Genomic DNA, 20,139 nt, shown 5'->3' on the forward strand with positions numbered 1-20,139 from the left:
GCTCTATGTTTCTGGGGAGCTTGAATTCAAATCTTTTTGTTCTTACAAGTCACATGAACTGGGGATAAAAGTACCTTATAAACCATAAAACTATTTAAATTTTAATTATTATAAAAAGTTAGGTCCCCATCCCCAACACCACTTCCTTGATTATTAAAACACTCAAAAAAAGAACATTACAGAGAAATCAGTATTAGAGAAATAGCATCTCTCAAATGGCACATTAACTCACAAAATATGAAAGTATCATATACTGTGACTTAAACCCCACCTTTGTCCAAGACTAAGCAGAACATTTCTGTTCTGTCTGATACATCTGAGAGTTCAAAAAAAAGTTTCCTTTATTCATTTTGTATCAAGACAAAAATAAGGGCATTTAGCAGAGAAAAGATAGCAAGGTGAGTAGTGGACATCCACCCCTTCCCTAAGGGCATAGGATCCAAGAAAGTGGAACTGAATCTCATTACTCAAACATTGGGTGACCAAGTCACTTTAACTAACCTTTTTAAGCCTTAGTTTACTGGGTCAATATGTAAAATGGGGATGATAATAGCTATTGTACAACCTAGAGGATAGGGATAAGAGGGGACTATGGTTAAGCTCAAGTGGAATGTGTGGGAGCAGAACTTTGCAATCCAGCTGTTTTATTATAATGAAACAAAAGCTGCCATATGCAGTTTACTTATCTGTAACCATTGGCAGAAATGATGGGCTCATCATGTGACAAGAATGAGGGATGATGGAGGAACTAAGCAGGGTTACTTTAGATATGTTGGAAGAAACAGGAAATCCTTCTGCATGTTGGATAGACACATTCCTGTTCCCCTTCCTGCCTTCCCCGCAAATGTTGATAGAATATTAGTAAGACTCACAGGATGAGTAGTCATGGATTGCAAGCTGCATTGATGGAGGAAGCTCCCAAACTGATGGGATCACAGATCTTTGAGTATGAATTCCTAGGTTTAGGTATGAGTAAAGGAAAACAAGAATTAGAAATGACTGAGATTCTTTTTCTGCTGTCCTCTTTGACAATAGTAACTGAATTCCATCTACCTGTTAACTCTATATCTGGAACAGTAAATTCTTATTGGTTGAGACAACTTTTCAGGGCTCTAAGCAGCTCTCCAAGACCACAAAATGTAGGGAAATGCCAATATGCTCAGCTACAGATTCCCAAAACCAACAAAATCATGGACCCAGTCTCTATTACTATCTTCCCTCTTCTCAGATTTAATCCAATGAGATTTTACCAAGTTAATACTTTTTAAATTCCTAAGTGAAAAACGATTCTAAAATTGGTAGCATATTCAGAAATAGCTCAAGTGTAGAATAAAGTTCTTTAACATAGACATTATTAAAAACTGATTTTATTGTATATAAAATCACAGAATTTTATATTCACTTTTTGGAAGTCAATTTGCTCAATCCCTTGCTTTTGTGTGTGTGTGTGTGTCTGTTTTTACAAATGAGGGAACTTGATTATAATGGAACTTGATCAAAGTTACAATCTTGTTAGCGTTCAAGTTGGAAATGGAATTCAGAACAGGACAAGGTAGTCAGAAGTTTAAAGTTGGAAAAGATTCTAGAGATCATCTCCCCCAACCATCTCTCCTGTCCCCAGTGCAGAATTTTTCCTATTTTTACTACACCTTTGAAAATGCTCCCAGGGAAACAGACTTTCAAACAGGGATACGATTTTATGAGAATTATAAAGAATTCTGGTAGAAATTGTTTATTGTTACCATATTGACATAAACATATCTTTATTGTGTAAAGCATTTTTTTCTTCTGAAAAATTCTAAAAAATTCATGTAGGATTAGAAGTGGAAGGTAGAAAGTCATTAAAGAAAACCTTAAGAAAGTGGTTTTCTGGACCAAGAAAAAGAACATCACTTTTTGGGCTCAAGATAGCCCAACATCTCCTCTGCAAATGAGCTGACTAAAAGGCTATTTTAAAAGTGATATTTTTCAACAGGGCTTGAATTTTTAAATGAGTTAAAAGCTTTCTTGGTGGAAGTTGAAGACAAAGCACACAAGATCCAGGGGATGAGGCTACTAGTCATAAAACTCTGTTTAAATTACTTAATTTAGAAACTGAGGACTGATCAAACAATAAGCATTTAATTACCTACCATGTTGTCAGGCACTATGTTAAGCACTGGGGATACAAAGTCAAAAATAAAAGTCCCTGCTCTCAAGGAGCTTACAGTCTATCAGAGGAGACAACATGTATATAACTGCATATGTAACATATAAAATAAATACAAGGTAAATTTTTTTGGAGGGAGAACACTAACAGCTGAGGGAGTGGAAGCTGAGGAAACACTATGTTGAGGGTAGTGCTTGATCAATTTGCAAGTGCATTTCCAGCAGATAACAAGTCAGCACAAATGTGTGGCTGAGATAACAGATGAATGGCATGTTTGGGGTACAGCAAGATGGGAAGTGAGGCTGAACTGTAAAGTGCAGGATCTCATATGGTTAACAACAGCCCCAAAGATAAAGAGATATGAACACCATCCAAACAATTAAGTACAAGCCATGGGAACTGACTAGGTCCTTTTCTAAGTGACAGAGTGCAAGTCTGACTCTGAGATAGAATGATGGGGTATCACGCACAATTAGGGGCATGATAGGGAAGATAAAGCAGGAACAGAGTGAGAAGACCTAACAAGTGGGAAAACCAAGAGAAGCATGTGCTCAACAGCCAGCATTGAGTACTGAGAAAAGAGCTTGTCTAAAGGTCTAACTACTTCTATACTCAGGATCATATACACATAATGGATAGTCACTTTTTATGCACATTAAGATCTCAAATAGGCATTTATTTACTGTTGCTCCGTCCTAATCCCTTTCAAATATCTGTATTTTCATTTGTAACCCAATAGAATGATATTTGACCTTTAATCGATTCTTCTGTACCATCTAAAAATTTCCATTTTAATTGAGGTTATCCACATCTCCCTAGTCTCCACCTAATGCTGACAAGTATACAAGTATGGCTTAAGGTACATGAAATTTATTTCTGAAGGCTCAGCTATGCATCTAACTACTCTTCCAATGACTCACATTAAAACTATCTGGACATGCAGCATTCCAAAAAGATATTGGAAACATAATAAAACTTCATGGGAGACAGAATGACATAAAGGCTACGGGGTCAGCCTTAATCACACTGTTAACACATACTAGCTATAGTCACGAAGTCTCTTCTGATGAAGACTATAAACTACAGACCTGTCACTACTATCCATCACAGAAGGGGGGAGAAGGGAAAAGCATTTATTAAGCGCCTATTATGTGCCAGGCACTGTGCTAAGTGCTTTACAGATATATCATTTCTTCAGTTAAGGGAGTTTACAGTAGGAAGAAATCAGAGGTTTAGATAAAAAATAATTATCAGCAGTAAACAATTTTTAGAAAGTCTGACTAGGGTCATGTGCTTATTTCAAAAACAGCAGTGGGGAAAAAAAATTAAGAGATCTGCACCTCTTCTGCTAGAATATTTTGGTGGACAAGAATTCAGGTGGGAGAATGTGTGGTGACCATAATAGAAAGGGAACAAGCTCCTGGACTTAAAAAAGGAAAAAAGCATAACTTTGGCAGTTTGGGACTGAGCAGTTTTAGGAGCTTTAAAAATCACAACACTCCACTTGGCACCATTTTTGTGTGTTTGTGGATGTATGTTATAGAGTATTCACTTTGTGGATATCCAAAAACATTTCTAGCAAAAAAGAAATTTTTTTTTTTAAAGAAAAAAGGCAATTGAAATATAATAGTATAATACATTATAAAACTCACTCAGAGCTAATAAAATGCAGAGTAAGGCATTCCTAAATGGATTTTGTCTGAAATAAAACCAAAGAGTAGAACAAGATTGAGACATAGCTATAATTCAATGACAGAACAGTTGCATAATTCTACAACAGAACTTGAAAAGCAATTGAATATGTATACAAGGGAAAACAATATAGTTTAAAATATTGTTAAGGCAATGATAGTTGGGTTTTAAGAGAAATCTGACACAAAGCTGGATGTGTCAACATTTTATATTCACTGCCCTACATATTTCTGTATCACTTTTTCCCTTTTATTTCATAAAAATAAGCTGACTTTTGGGAAATCACCAAAAGCCTTTTATCAGGTACACATAACTATACTCTTCAAGTATTTTGCCTTTTTTTAAAGCTCAATTTATTTTCCATTAACTAGGAGAGGGAAAAAAAAAAGTGTGGTTATGGAATCAGTGGGCTCCAATGAGAATCTGTCTCTCAGGATAGGACAGCGATCTGTGGTATGATGGGGTAATTTCAGGTGTTTATTAAAAGTGTCAGACTGAGTTCCAGGGGCAGATTTGGACTTGTTTAGAGTTGCTTCTTGAAAACTGTCAACAACCTATTCAAAATACAATCATACAAAATTGACTGTACTTGGTCCCCAAAAACTCCTACAAGAAAAGCAACATATTGCTCTAAAAAGATGTTAAAAACCAAGACACTGAACACTAGCATTTAGATTATTTTATTTCTCTTGCTGAGGTAAAATAAAGTCCCAACTAATGATGTTAAGAAATGTTAAAGAACTGATTTGAGATGTTTTTTGAGAGGCAGTAGGAAAGGGCATTGAATTTGAAATCAGAGGATCTAGTTTCAAATCTTACCTCTTTCCATACTATGTAACTTGTTTTTTTCATTTATTAAATGGGGGGCGTTGGGGCCAGATGGCCTAGTGGCTCTTGAATTGTATAAGCCTATACTATTATTGCAGAGCTGCCCTGGGCATTGCCCTTCACTTTAGTCCAGAGACCAAAGGAGTGAAAGAGGCTCTCTGAGGGTTTCAGTTCTTGAGGGGAATCCCATTTACTGCTCTTTGGATGGTAGTGTGCTCTTGCCAAATTTTTTCTTTTTTTAATTTGCTGATTATCAAATAACTTATTACTTTTTAATTTATTTGTTTAAAAAAATTACAAAAGAAAGCTGGAATTGTAAAATCTAATCTTTTGAATAAGGCAATATTTTCATTGTCTGGAATGGCTGACTTGTTTTCAGTTAAATTCAACTTTACCACATAGTGTTCAGGATTGGTAAACAGGCAGTTTTTAGGCAGCTGATCCCGGAAGTGAAAGACCCTTTATAAATGAAGTATGCAAAGTGGTGATCCTAGTCAATGCCATGAATGTAGCTCTACAAAGGAAAGAATGCTGTTAAAAGCTAGTCCTAGAATAGTTCCCTGTGATGCCATTTTTTAAATTAATAAGTGAATGGTATAAACATATTTAAATGGAGATGACAGAAAAACTCAATTGGAAATAAATTCTAATCCTAAAAATAAAGAGATAATCCAGTCACTTTCTACTATTAATTCAAAAGAGCTGATATTTTCTTCAATCTAAAAATGACCTCCAAACCAAAAATATTTAAGATGTTTTCCATGATTCAGTTGTATAAAACTGTATAGAAAATGAGCAGCAAGTTCAAATGTATTGAAAATAATAAGATTTAGAAAACATTCCTAAAATTGAAGTATGCAGAAACAAAAGATGATTTACAAAGATTTATGGCAGAGCTTTAGTCATCATCAGAGTCAGAATCATATATTTTTCCTCGGATGGTTTTCTTTTCCAGTTTTGTGAAGTTGGTTCCAAATTTCTTTTGGCTTTGAAATGGTGGCTCCATCAAATTTCCACTAAAAATTAAAGAAATATGAAAAGGAACTTTTAAGATATGAGTTAGATATGAATTATTACAAAAAATTGGTATAATTGCATCTTTAGTAAAATTCATAAAGTACAGTGGAATTCCTCAATAACCTGGAGACACAGGATGTTTAGTCCTGTAACAAATATGTTACAGATTCACAATTTAATAGTTTTAATATGGTTTTATACTGTGTTCTGGGAAGTGAGATTGTTCTATAACAAGCTGTATTGTGAATTTTTTTAAAAGCCGTTTTGTTTTGTACTTTTGTAGTCAATGTCATTGTACTGGTAAATATCTATGTATGAAGCTGTGCAATTAAATTTAGTTGCAGAGTAAATATGAAATTATAATTATAAAAAAGAAAACATTAATTTTATCCTTTTTCCCATTAGGAAACTAAATCTATGCAATTAAATTTACTTACAAAGTAAATATGAATTTAAAATTCTAATAAAGAAAACATTAATTTTATCCTTTATCCCATTACAAAACAACCATTTTTAGCTTTATACAAAATGAGCAGGTAAAAAATGTACTTTCTGCATTACAATACCAAATGATCCATAATGGAAAGAAAGAATTCACACTCTTCTCTATATAGTTAGTTATCTTACTATCTCTTAGTAAGTAGTAACCTGAGTACTGAGGACACACTTGACTAATGTACCTTTGGACAGTTTTATCAGGTTATTTCCTTTCCTTAATTTCAATACTATTCTATTTATTTACCATATATTACAGAACTATCCAAAATCCTTTAAAAAAAAAATTCTGAGAATTTGAAGAACTTTAGTATTGGAAGCTTTCTTAAGAAGTTGAATGTAGTAGCTAGGTGGTGTAGTGGATAAAGCACCAGCCCTGAAGTCAGGAGGACCTGAGTTCAAGTCTGGCCTCAGACACTTAACACTTCCTAGCTGTGTGACCCTGGGCAAGTCTCTTAACCCCAAGTGCCTCAGCTTCCCCTTGCCCCTTCCCCCACAAAAAAAAAAAAAAAAAAAAAAAAAAGAGGAAGCTGAATGTATCCTGGCATGTGGTAAATTGAAATCATATATTTTTTTTTTTTTAAGGAAAATAATGCTTCTTTCTCAGGAAGACTGAATAAATTTCAGGTTCAACAGTTAAAGTTACAGAGTTGAGGCTTTGCAATAAAATATTTTTCTTGAAGAAGTAGATTCTTTTTCTCTATTAAAAATACCATCTTGTGTGATGAATGAGAATAAATGATAAAGAGTTTATGTAGCAAATATGCACCAGGAACTTTGCTTCTTGAGGGACAAGGAACAGAAATAGTGACATATCAATCTCAAACATTTTGCCTGCTGCTGTTGTTGTGGACAAGGCAAGGGACTTAAAAACTGATGTGACATATTATGACTTGTACAAAGAGATAAGTTCTTTTTTGTTTGAAAAAGGGGGAATCTCAGAACTGGTTTTGAAATCAGTTTAAAAAGAAGCTAAGAATTAGAATAATTTAGAAATGACATTAAGCATCAAAGTTGAAAGTTTGCCAAAATTTAATTTTATCCATAAACATTACTTTATTATTTTGGCTTAATTTAATCTATCTGCATCATTCCTTAGGCATTCTTCTGCTTATTTTGTTAAGTGTGGTTTTACAAAATATACTTTTCTTTTTTAGAAAGATTTGTATTTTTACAACCTGAATGAAGCCCTAGTTTTCTCTGTCCAAATAATCCTAAATCATAAAATGCAACCAAAAACATAAAGCAAAAAACATAAACAAAGGCATAAATGAGCCATTTTAAAAAGTTACCTGTAATTAATAATATCAGAACAACCGAGTCTCCATTCTAAAGTTTCTGTGGTGAAGTCATCTGTATTGCCTAGATCAGTAAAACCTACTACATAATCTTGCGTTTTTCCATCTTTCACCAGAGCTAAGGTGGGAATAACTTTGATATGCAGTCTGTCACACAAGAAAGGTGCTTTTTCCACATTTAGCTTCAGGAACTTGGTCTCCAAATGTTTCTTGGCCAATATGGCCAAATGTTTATCTAGTATTTTACATCTGTAAAGCCAAATATAAATGAAAATTAAAAAATGAAATATACCAAACACTTTTTATATAAAGGAGAGTTAGCAATAGTGATTGGAGAATGTGGGGACTTTATTAGAGACCATTTTATTTCTATTTCATAAGTCTTTGCAGTAGAAAATCCAAATATGGCATTCAAGAAATTCAAAATTCAGATTTTCCTTTAATATTTTTCAATCAATTATCAATATCCAACTCTGGCATATTAACAGGCCAATCAAAACCAGATTGTATCCTATTAACATTTTTTTCTAAATGGAGTTTCATAAGCATTGAAGAAGGAAATAAGAATTGAAGGAGGGAGGAGCAAAGAGAGAAACTTATAGGCACTAATACTCAAGTCTATAGAAAAGAAAGTTATGAACATTTAGGACCCATTTAAAAATTTCCAAAGGAAAAAAATGTTGCCAATGAAAATCTGTATGTGATACCACTAGAATCAAGGATAATCAATATCTCTAATTAAATCAGCAAGATCATTTTAGCTCTATCCACTATCAAATGGATCTGACAGTGTGTCTCTATAGTAGGATCTTGAAAGTGTTGATTGAAATGATGAGAACAACAATAATAGCAGCTAACATTTATATAGAGCTTAATATGTTCCAGACATGGTGCTAAGGTTTTACAGTTACTCTTTCATGTGTTTTGACGATTGTGGGTTGAGGGTATACCAAGATAAAAAAGAAGCACTAAGTTATGTGACCTTGTTATTGCCAAAGTATTATTCTCAATTTAGGAAGTAACTAGAAATACAGGTGGCTGTCAAGAATCATGTTCTTTAAAAAGAATCCAAATGTTTCAAAGTAGTCAGGACACTGCTTTTCTTGAGAGAAATAGTTGTAACCCTTTGGAATGAGATAAAATGCCTGTAAGCTAGTTTTGTACATAGTTAAGTACTTTGTGAATCTTTAAAGTCCCAATGTTCTTGAGGCTTTGTCAGTGACATGGAGTTCATCTATGGTCCAGAAAAAGCATTTGACTTGTAAGAATTTTGGTGAATGACAAATAATGAGATGAAAACAAAAAGAAGTGTTAATCTTAATATTATTTTAACTTGAATACAGATAGAGGATGGGTGTGTGTGTGTGTGTGTGTTTGTGTGTGTGTGTGTGCAAGTATCCAATTTAAAAAAAAAATCTCTTAAATGAAGAAACACTATCCTGAAAGAAAGCCTGCAAACATTTTAAATGTACTGGGATAGGGATGGGGGAGGGAACTATTTAAAAGTTTTCCCTTGGAAAATATTTTTTTAGTATTTACTTTATACAATTAGGTATTAATTTTTAGGCAGTACATCTAAGAAAAGGTATAAGGTACAGAATGAAGTCGGCAAACTACTGTGTGAATGTCAAATGAGAAATGATTTTAAGTAGACAACAAGGGTGAGGCAAATTTGTTTTGGATATCTTTCCACTTCTTGTATCACCTTAATCTTTCTCCCTTCCCAAGTACCCTTCTGATTCCATATGCCCTCTCTCTTTCATTCAATGACTGGAATATAGTAATCACAAATATTTTTTCATCTATTCAGTCACTTTTCAACTAATTCTGATAAAGTATCAACTGATAATTATGTGTTACTCGATGAAGCTTTAGTTTACATATTCTTCTTCAGAAAGTATTTGTAAATTAAAAATGGACCTGAGAGAAAAATGGTTCCAAGGATCCAGTCTTAAATCCAGACTTGGGAACCCCTGTCTTATCTTCAACTCTGTGTTTTATCTTAGCTTGGAGGTTCACAGCTTATGACTTTTTGAAGGTGGGAGGAAGATCTAACAAGCAGGTAGCCATCAACTTTCCCCTCAAACATTGGTACTTTTTCCCCGCCTTGACAGACCCTTCTAAAAAAAGCTATCTTGTTCCTCCTTTCTAGAGAGTTCCTTGACTTACAAGAGTCTCATTGGAAAATCACAAGGACATTCTACTAAAGAACAGGCAAGTGAAGCTTAACTACTATGAAGACTCTGGGCAAGAAGATAATTATTTTTTCCTCTGACAAAAGTTTTAAACTGCATAGTACACCTGTAAGGATTATTGTTAGAAGTGACAATTTAAGAAATTTAACTAATTTATACATGACTGCTCATTTCCCCAATAATATTTATTACAATTTTGAATGAATGTTAATAAATTCTAAAATTAACCTTTTAAAAATACGATCTGATGTTAATTTATATGAGGCAGATAGTCCAAATTTCCCAAGTCCTTTTAAACATTCTATGTATTATATTTTTCTAAGATTATAAAACCCTTCACCAGAAATCAGTTCAGTTACCTGAATGTGGAATCTCTGTAGAAATGGCAAACCACTTTTTTACTTTCCTTGACCTCCTGAAAAAACTCTCTTTCACTAGGAATTTCTCTGTATTCACCATGTCCTTTTGAAAGCCATTCCTAGGTTGGAAAGAGTAAATAACAACATTTGAAATTTCCAGCAAATGGGGATGTTGAGTCCTAGATAAGTATGTAAAATAATTTTGATATATCACTAAAATCATTTGCAGCAAATTATTTTCTTTTAGAACAATTAAATTAAAAATAAATTTCTACTAAAATGAGTAATCTACACTTATCAATTCTACTTCCTCAATGACTCCAATTCTTTGGTTTCAAGGCAATCTTCCTAATGAAACTACTCTCTCAACGTTGTTAATGATATCCAAACTGCTCCATTAGATAGGAGATAGATTTAGATAGTTATCATTAGATAAGATTTTTCCTGTCTCAGTCCTTAACCTCCTTGTACTATGCTCCCAGTTTTCATCAAAAAGTGAATAATTTTTGATGTCCAACATCTATCTCATCGTCTACAAGTGGCTATATCCCAAAGCTTTGGCCTTAGCCTTTTCCTGCTCTTACTCCATGACAATGTCCATGGCAATCTCATTTATTCCTATTTTCAATGGTCACTTTCCTCCACATGATTCTAAAATGTCAACTGCCATTCCTGATTACTCTCCTACTCCTTCTACCACCTGGTCCTCCATTTTCATGAATGTCCACATGAGCCTACTATTCAGTATCTCAAACTCAAGATGATCAAAATGGAATCATCACTTTTCTCACCTAAACTTTTTTATTGACTCCATCACCCCAAAATTTGAAATTTTGGAGCAATGACTGATTTTTCTTATCACTGTAACCACAGAGGAAACCTATCATAGTGGAAAGTGATGGTTCAAGTCCTATTTTTGATACTATCTGTGTGACTATAGTTAAATCACTAACTTCTTAGTCTCAACTTCATTTGTAGAATGGACATCCCTGTAGTATCCACCTTTTACTATCTTTTTTGTGTTAGCAATTTAGTTTATATTAAGTTGCTTTGTAAATTTTAAAACATTATATGAATGATAGTTATTATCATCATCTAATCGTTACATCCTGTTCTTACTTCTACAAAATCTTTCACGTTTGTCCTCTTCGTTCTACTTATGTCACACCTCGTTTAAAATGATTATAATCATATTACTCAATTTTTCCTTCTTCATATATCTCCCTAAAGCAGAAATCTCCCCATGTTTCTCCCTTGCTCAATAATCTCAAGTGGCTCCCCATTATAGAGCATAAAATATTATTTCAATATGGTATTTAAAGTCTCTCCAATTTACCTTTCTAGCTTCACTTCATATTCTTCTTCACAAATTCTATCTTCTAGCTAAGTTGGACCACTAATTTATTCCCTGAATTCAGAATGCCACTGCCTGCCCATGTGATTGACAATAGCTTTTTCTCAAGAGCTCAGATCGAGCCTCAGACATTTCCCTGTAAGGCAAGTCATCTAAACTTTTTCTGTCTCAGTTTCCTCAATTGTAAAGTGGAGATCATAATAGCATAGGGTTGATGTGAGGAGCAAATAAAATATTTGTAAAAAGTGCTTAACACAGTGCCTGGTATATATATAATTACTTCTCTTTCCATGCCAAGGATAATCCACTTCATTTCTTTGAGAATTTTATTGTTCTTCAATGGTTAGTTCATACACTACCTCCCTCCTTGTATTTTTATGTATCCCAACTATCCCATAGTTAAAATTGTTCTCTATTCTCAAATTCTCACAGAATAACTTGTCTAGGTCTTCATTCTATATTTTATATTACATCTTTTTACAAGTTTAATTAGAATAGCACTCTTTTCTCCTGTATACTTTGATAGAATGTAGATACTTTGGGGTCATGATCTGTGTTTTTATTCTTTTATGATTTACCTTGCTTAGCAGGCAATTAGAAGATATTTGTAGACTATGTTGAAAAATGAAAATTAAATTATGAACTTTTTTGCTTTTAATTTTGACAAGGTATCTTTTCTATCTTTTGCTATTTGGTACAAATTTATCTTTAATGATATTAATTGCCCATAAAATGTTTACAGTAATCCTTTGGATTTAATAATGCTCTGAATATTTTAAAATAAGCTTTCTGAAAACTCTAAGTATGTGAATTCATAGACTAATATTTAAGCAAGTCAATAACCACTAATATCTCTCTTTCTGTTGAGTTCCTGAACTCAGAAGAATTTTACCCCAAAGTTCCCCTAAAATGACATAAACAAAAGTTAATTTTAAAAGGCTAAGTTTAATTTGTTTAATTAAATTTGTGAAATTTATATATCTTTTTGATATATCTTTTTGATGAGTGCCAGGGCCTCAGGTATCATTTTACTTGTACAAGTTCTTGGGGAGGAGGAGAGGTGGACCAGCTATATAAAACATTTGGAAGAAATCTTAGAGGTTGAATAATTCAAACTCCCACCTGTCAAAGGGGTTCCCTCCACATTATTCTTTATGTAATTTAGTTTGTAATCAAATGTTGCTAGTAGAGAGAATTGTTAGACCCTGGAGTTAATAGCCTCTGGGTTTAAAACTTGTCTCTGAGGCTTGTGATGTGACTCTTAGCAAGTTAAGTAATCTTTGGCCTCAGTGCCCTCCTCCATAAGAGGATGAGGTTGGACTAGATGATCTCTGAAGAGCCTTCTAGTTCCATATTTATTATCTCTATGATGTCCAGAGATTCCCTTACCACTGATTAAGGCATTTCATGCCATCTTTGAAGTAAACAGCTGTTGGGCAAAAATTCTTCCTTATCCTGGTTGAAATCTATCTTTAATTTTTATCTGTAGGTAGTGGCCCTTTTGTTTTCAAAAGAAAACAAGTTAAATATCTCTTCCATATTCTCTACTCGTCAAATCTGTTTCTCACTAGGCTAAATGTTCCTGGTTTCTTCATTCTTTACAACATTTTGTCTAGACCTACAAATCTGGTTGTCCTCCTTAAGAATACACTCCAATTTAACAATGCTGCTACCAAAATGTGACATCCAAAACTGGTCCCACTATTACAGATGTGGGTCTGAACCACATAAGAGTATAATGCAACTATTGCATTCCTCAATCTAGACACAATACTTTTATTAATTCAGCCTAAGATTGCATATCTTTTTCTTGCAACCCCAACATATTTTTGGCTCATATTAAATCAACTAACATTCCTTTTTTAAAAAAATTCTGTGTGGATAGCTTATTGGCTAGGTATTATTCATTTTGTACTTGTACAATTGGTATTCTGACCAATTTATCTCTACATTTATCTCTATTAATTTCATTTTGTCAGTTTTGTCATGGTGAGATTCTACTAAGGTCTTTTTGAATACTGTTATCCAGTATATGTGCTATTCTTTCCCTTCACTTGTGTCATTTGTCAATAAAATCAAATTCTATGTTGGATCTTATAGACATCCATGTTCCCAAGGTGCTGATAAAAAATGAATCCTGCAGTTCTTTCTTTTAACCTCATTGAACACCAAGTAATATTTAGGAATATTCTTCCCCTGTGAAAATAGGTATAATGACAGATAATAAGCAGTGTAAATATTTTTTATCAATTGAAAGATGAGATCTGTGAACATATTTAAGTAATTCTAAGTCCTTTTAAATTTTTATCCTTGGTAAATAAAATCCAATCGTTATCCTTACCACTTTTAAATACTCAAATTGCTTCTTCATTAAGAAAACAGAGACTATCCAATTGGAGCTCCTTCATCTCCCTTTTTATTCCATCTCAAAATCCCTTCACATCATTTTCTAAATTTTTTCCCTCTGAGGCAACTGGGGTTAAGTGACTTGCTCAGGGTCACACAACTAGGAAGTATTAAGTGTCTGAAGTCACATTTGAACTCAGGTCCTCCTGACTTCAGGGCTGGTGCTCTATCCAGTGCCACCTAGCTGCCCCCATCATCTTCTAATTTTTAACAATGAAGTGGCCACCCTTTCTGAGGCTAGTTCTTTGAACATATCCCTGAACCTCATTTTCTTATCTTCATCAGCAGACTGAATCCTTTGTCATCCCTTCTCTTTTAATTTTCAGCTTTTCTCCTTACCAACTGATCTTCCTTCAAACACATCCAAGTTTCTACCCACCTTTAAAAAAACCTTCACTAGATCCTTCAAACCATTGCCCTACATATCTCTTCTTCCATTCTCAAATTACCTAGAAAAAGCCATTTTACAAACATAGCCCCTATCTTTCTTTCTTATTGAGTTCTCAACCCTTTGCCATTTATCTTGACCTCATTATTCTATTGAAATTTCTTTAAGCTATCTATGATCTCTGAAGAACATAGTTTTTATTTTTATTTTTCCCCCAACCTTCTTGAATTCTCCTGCTGCATTTGACAACACTGACTACTGTCTCCCCTTAGATATTCTCTTCTCTTTGCTTTTATAAGATGTCTTCTGGTTCTTCTACCTATCTGACCACTTCTTCCTTGGCTCCTTAGCTGGCTCATCATTCATATTATACTGCCCAACTATAGGTGTTTTTTAAAGCTCTGCCCTGGATTCTTATGGGTTTAATTATTATCTCTTACTAACAAATTATCATTAACCCTAGTTTCTTCCCCAAATTTTAGTTCCGTATCACCAGCTGCCTGTTAGGCATTTCAAACCATGTCTCTGGGACATCTCAAAATCAACATATCCAAGACAAAATTTGTCCTTTTATCTCTTTCAAATTTCCCTATTTCTGATGAAGGAACCATTATTTTTTCAGTCCCTCAGCTTTATAACCTTGGCATTATCACTGATGCTTTCTTTTTGCTTTACTTTCTCTCACCCTACATAACCAATAAGTTGCTCAGTCTTGATATTTCTACCTTCACAACATCTTCACATTCAACGCCTTCTCTCCATTCAGTCTTTCATCACTTCCTGCCTATAGTATTTTAATAGGTTTCTAATTAGTCTTCCTGCTTCAAGTCTTTCATTCCAGTTAAATCTTATTTCTTAAGCACATATTTGACTATGCCATTAAATGAACTACAATGGTTCCCTATTGTTTCTAGGAGCCAATAAATATAAGCCTTTCTGTTTAGTTTTTTGGTGGGGAGGAGAGAGAATAAGTTTTATTTGCATAATTCTTATTGGCAAGACATACTAATGAAACTAAAATACCATTTGCTTTTCTGAAAAGAGAGTAGTTAAAAAAAACTTCTAGCTTATTAAGAGTTGCTAAGCATGTTCTTTGTAAAAAATTATACTATGTTGACAATTGAAACTTAATAGTAATCTAGTGATTCATAATTTGTTAAAAATTTGTTTATTTTAATCATTACTCTATGTTTTCAGTTTAAGAGCATGATCTGTTTTTTTAAAAGGCTGAAAAAGGAAAACTATTGAGGATGAAAACTACTTCTCTTTCTAAGATTTAGACATAAAATTACAAAGGTACTAAAAGATAGAAACAACTATGAAGTCCCATATGTCCATAGAAGGATTGGGGGGGAAGAAGGGGAAAGAGATCTTTGAAAGGATACCATGGAAGCTTTTAATGTTCTTCTTAACCTCGTCCTAAACTTATCTTTCAACATTATTATATACTGTCTTCTTCCTTCACTCTACACAGAGTAATCCTCAATACTACTAGAAGCAGATCTTAATATAATTTGGAAATGTTTAACAATATAAACAAAACTACAATACAACAATGATAACATTAATTTGTGGATTTTTAAGTAAATATGCAGCAGGAGGAATCCATTTCTATTTGAGTTTGGCATCATTACTCTGCAGAATATTATATTTTGGGAATAACTAAAAATCTTTCCTCTATAGCTCTCAAACTACTTTGCAGTCATTTTTTTCACTCGAAAACATTCCTGCTAAAAAAATTTCAGTAATTAAAACCCCCTCTCCCATTTTATAGTCTGGCAGGTTAAATTACAAAAGGGTTAATGAAAGCATGTATGGAATTTAGGTCTTTTGATTGCTAGTTCATTATTTTGCCAAAGTGTTCTTAATCTGAAGCCTTCATCGAAAAAACTCAATCTGTATTCAGATTATTACACTGATTAGGTTAAAAACACTTGCTTTATACAAATTTTAAGCAAGGGCAAGGATACATTAATTTATTAACCCCTAAAACGAGGCCCAACAGCAACTACTGCAGTAGTATAAGGGACCATACTGTTTAGTAATTCAGAAACCAGTGCAGCTAGGTTACTTGTTTCTGCTGCTGTGCTTTCTTTAGTGCTTCAAGTCTCTTTTCTTTGAGGCGCTCCAATTCATCCTCATCCATCTGATCCAGTTTTTGAATCTCAGCATCCAGCTGCTGTTCCACAATATTGGTTGTCTGAAGCAATTGATTCTCCAGGACTTTTGCAAACATATCAACAGATGTATGAGCTTCCATTTTTTGAATGTACTGTTCACTCCTTATAACTAGGGAAATAAAAACACACAATTAAAATATTGCCAAGATGACACCATGTTCCTTAGATTATTCATAATGTAAGTAAGGAACATTATTTGAACAGCATGCAATTAATTGACATAATGATTTTGATTATTTGTTTACTTTTCTAGACTATGAATATGCACATGTGGAAAGTAAGATGATTAGAGAAAAATGAGTTGGCTTTGATTCAACTTCTTTTTCTGTAATAAACTAAGACATTTGTTGTCTACTTTTAATTATTTAAGATATAATAATGCTAATCTAAAGATGCATGATTTCATTAACATGGATGCAACTGCCACCAAAATAAATCACAATCTCTCTACAATTTGGTAGAAGGCTTTCAACTTAATAAAAATTGCCTTGGTTGCAAAATTCATTGCTCTTCGGTCAATCTTGTGATAAATTTCTGAAATTAGGCTAGTTCAGGTACAATAGACATATATGTTATTGAGATCTGAAACCTTTCTAGCTTGGTAGAGCCTTCTAGAGAGCGTAATCTATTTGTTTCATTTCTAAGCCAATGAAAACATATATTTATGTAATTCACTTAAGATCCAATACTCCCTCCCTCAATAGGGAGGGAGAAAAATGTGGAACACAGGGTTGTGCAAAGGTGAATGTTGAAAACTATCTTTGCATATATTTTGAAAATAAAACTATTATTAAAATTAAAAAATCCATAGGGGAAAAAAAGAATAATGAAAATGGGCTATAGAACAGTCAAATAAACATTTCCTATGATGATAATCTGCAATACAAGCATTATTGCTGCTGTATATTTTGTAACACAATTCATTACAAAACAGAATTCAGTATGAGATTCACTTTAGGCACTGTACAAAAAAGGATTATTTGCTGAAAGACCAAAAAAAGGTATTTTTAACAATGTGATCTTATAGTTTCAAAATTTCAGTTATACTTTTTAGTATTGTTAGATTTTTCCTCTCCTTCATCCATCATCTCCATTCAGATGCTAATGCCTGTCAATCGCACCTCTCCAAGCTCTCTTCTACTTCTTTTATTTCTACTCCCCTTGCCACCACAAGTCCTCAATATTTTTCACTTGAATTATTTTAATATCCTCCTACTTTGTTTCCCTGATTTTAGTCTATTTATTCCCTTTCTGAGTGATCCTGCAAAACTGCAAAGTAATCACCTTAAGTGCATGGGTCTGACCATGTAATTTCCCTGCTCCAAAACCTCAGGATCATAGCCTAAGGTCCTACTTTTGGAGGAAGAAGGAAACTTAAGAGATGATTTAGTGATCTAGTCCAAAATTTTCATTTTGTAGACAAGAAAACCGAAAACCAAAGGGACTAAATATGCACAGAGGAAGTTCAGTGGTAGAGCTAGGATTCAAACTCAGGTTTTCTGAATCCTAGTCTAGTGTTCTTTACACAATGTTGTTCTCATTATTAAGGTTAAAATAAAGACTCTTGACTTGGCATTCCTTTCACACTATTCCCCTTAATGGAATCTATGTTCTGGCTAAACTGTTAGAATGTCTTTCGTCTCATCTTGTTTTCTCTAACTTTCATCCTTCAAGGTCCTAAGTACCTACTTTCCTCATCCCTGTTGAAACACTTACTTTCAAAGTTCAGATCAGGTGTTTTATCTCCGCTAGGAAGCTTTTCCTAAGGCCTCACCCAACCCACTCCTCCCCCTGCTTCCCTTTGTTTCCCCTGTGCAAGCGCATAGAAAATGCTCAATACAACAAAACTTCTCTGATTCAGCCAGGAACAGCTGTCTACACAACACTGAAAGAGAAATGCTGCCTTTTCCTCATCATCAGCATACCCTAGTTCAGATAAATATACAAGTAGGATTAGTGATTTGCACGTTACTCAGTTCTTGTTCAGTCACTAGGACTGATAACACAAGCACTGATATGTACCAGTTTAAAACCCAGTCACAATATCTTTGGGGCGAGCTGTTATCCCATTTCCTTTCAAGAAAAGAAAACTATATAGTCCTGTTATTTCCCTACTCATCTTCTATTAAAGATGGTTTTCAATTCTGCTTTCTTTCCTTCCAGCTTTGCTAATCCCTAAGGTCCATTTGTTTTTCCTTTTTTTTTTTTTTTTTTTTTTTTGCCTTTGGTGTAAAGGGGAAGGCGAAGGACTAGCATGTCCTCAAATAACCTGAGGCTTCTTTACTTCCCAAAAGTGGGGACTATATTTTGGGAAATGAGCAGATCTGAATTCTTCACAAACTGCCACGAAGCCACGGGTTCCTCTCCGAGATCTCTTTTATCTCCTCCATTCACAACTCACCGAACCACCCTACCAAGACTAGAAAAGGGTAGCTGAAGTGAGGGTAACTTCCACTCCCCACCTCACATTTTGGCTCCAAAGCCATTAAATACGCATGCGTGGCCCTGTCCGCAATTGCGCACTAGAGGGGTTGGCCCCTCCCCCACCAGGCCTATCCCCCGCTTGCCTTCCCTTTCCCCATCCCGTTCCCAGTTTCCAGTCTTACTCCTAGAACTCCAAGGCATGCTACAGTCGCCTTACAGGCATCGTCAACCTCGCATTGTCGCCTCAGGCCCACCTCACCTGAAATCGCGGAGATTGCTGCGGTCCCCTCCCCCGAGAAATGGGGAAGACTTGGTGGAAGGTCACTGCTACTTCTGAATCGACTGAAGCTAAGGCGGCGGCGGCGGGTGGGCACCAGCCAGTTGCAAACACTAAGTCCTCATTGGTTGTTTTCTACGCTCTACGCGAACTGACTACCACCAAAGAAGAGAGAAAGTGTACGTCTCCGGCGCATGCGCTCTTCCGCTCATTTGCGTACATTTCCGCACTCCCTTCCTTTCCCCTCTCCCCATCTCTTTAGTTTCTAGGTTTCTGAGAAGATGGGTGGAACTGCCTCGGGTGTGTTTTCCTATGGCTAATGCAAAAGCCCAAGATTCTTGACTTTCTTCCGGGCCGAAGAATTCCAATTATTGCACTTAGTGTACGAGGTACGGCGGAAGAAGCAATGCATCTTGGACATTGTAGTCTTCTGGAGATGGGCATGTTGTCCGTTTATTTGATTAAATCTTTTCCCTGTGGTTTCTCGATGAATTTTCTATAGTAAAGTACATAAAAAGATGACATATATTTACTTGAACACATTTCCTGGTCTTATTTTTCCAGATGAGAATTGGAATAGCACATGACTCACAGGATTTTGTTTTTAAGCACCAAATCTTTTCTCTTAAAAAGAGAAGATTGAAAACGTATTTTACCAAGTGGGGACAAACTCTTTTCGTCTTTGTTTTATTTATTGAGTAGCTCCATAAACCGTGTACCTGGTGCAGAGTGTTTAACTTAGAGCTCCCCCATGTCGAACTTAGTGCTGATCAGAATTACAGAATTATAGACGTTAAACAGTGGAATGAAGTCCAAATGGATCACAGAAGTTCTTCTTCTGTTCCAAATGATGTAACAACCGTCCAGAAGTTTGCTTTATAGCCGCAATGGCTGGACTGCCTTGGGAGGATTACATGAACTTTATCACAGAATAGTAACACAAAAGATTTAACAGTTTATGGATTTCGGCAGTAGAAGATACTTAGTACTCCAGGCACTCAAGACCCTGCAGTTCTAATTCCTAAAGATAGGGGGCGATGTCTTCATCTAGCGTCACCCGCTGGACTCTGGAGACGC

The 20,139-nt window shown here is 34.7% G+C and overlaps 1 protein-coding gene across 1 annotated transcript; it reads right to left on the reverse strand.

Annotated features, from left to right (window-relative positions):
* Window positions 1-1,351: 1,351 nt before the first annotated feature.
* Window positions 1,352-20,110, reverse strand: TXNDC9 (thioredoxin domain containing 9). Its single transcript, XM_051984719.1, has 5 exons — window positions 19,045-20,110; window positions 16,253-16,470; window positions 10,034-10,152; window positions 7,474-7,728; window positions 1,352-5,685 (listed from the first exon to the last, which is right to left on the reverse strand). The coding sequence occupies exons 2-5, from the start codon at window positions 16,439-16,441 to the stop codon at window positions 5,568-5,570; spliced, it is 681 nt and encodes a 226-aa protein (XP_051840679.1). The 5' UTR covers window positions 16,442-16,470; window positions 19,045-20,110; the 3' UTR covers window positions 1,352-5,567.
* Window positions 20,111-20,139: the final 29 nt, after the last annotated feature.

The sequence above is a fragment of the Antechinus flavipes genome, chromosome 3, assembly GCF_016432865.1.
Source record: "Antechinus flavipes isolate AdamAnt ecotype Samford, QLD, Australia chromosome 3, AdamAnt_v2, whole genome shotgun sequence".
NCBI classification, from domain to species: domain Eukaryota; kingdom Metazoa; phylum Chordata; class Mammalia; order Dasyuromorphia; family Dasyuridae; genus Antechinus; species Antechinus flavipes.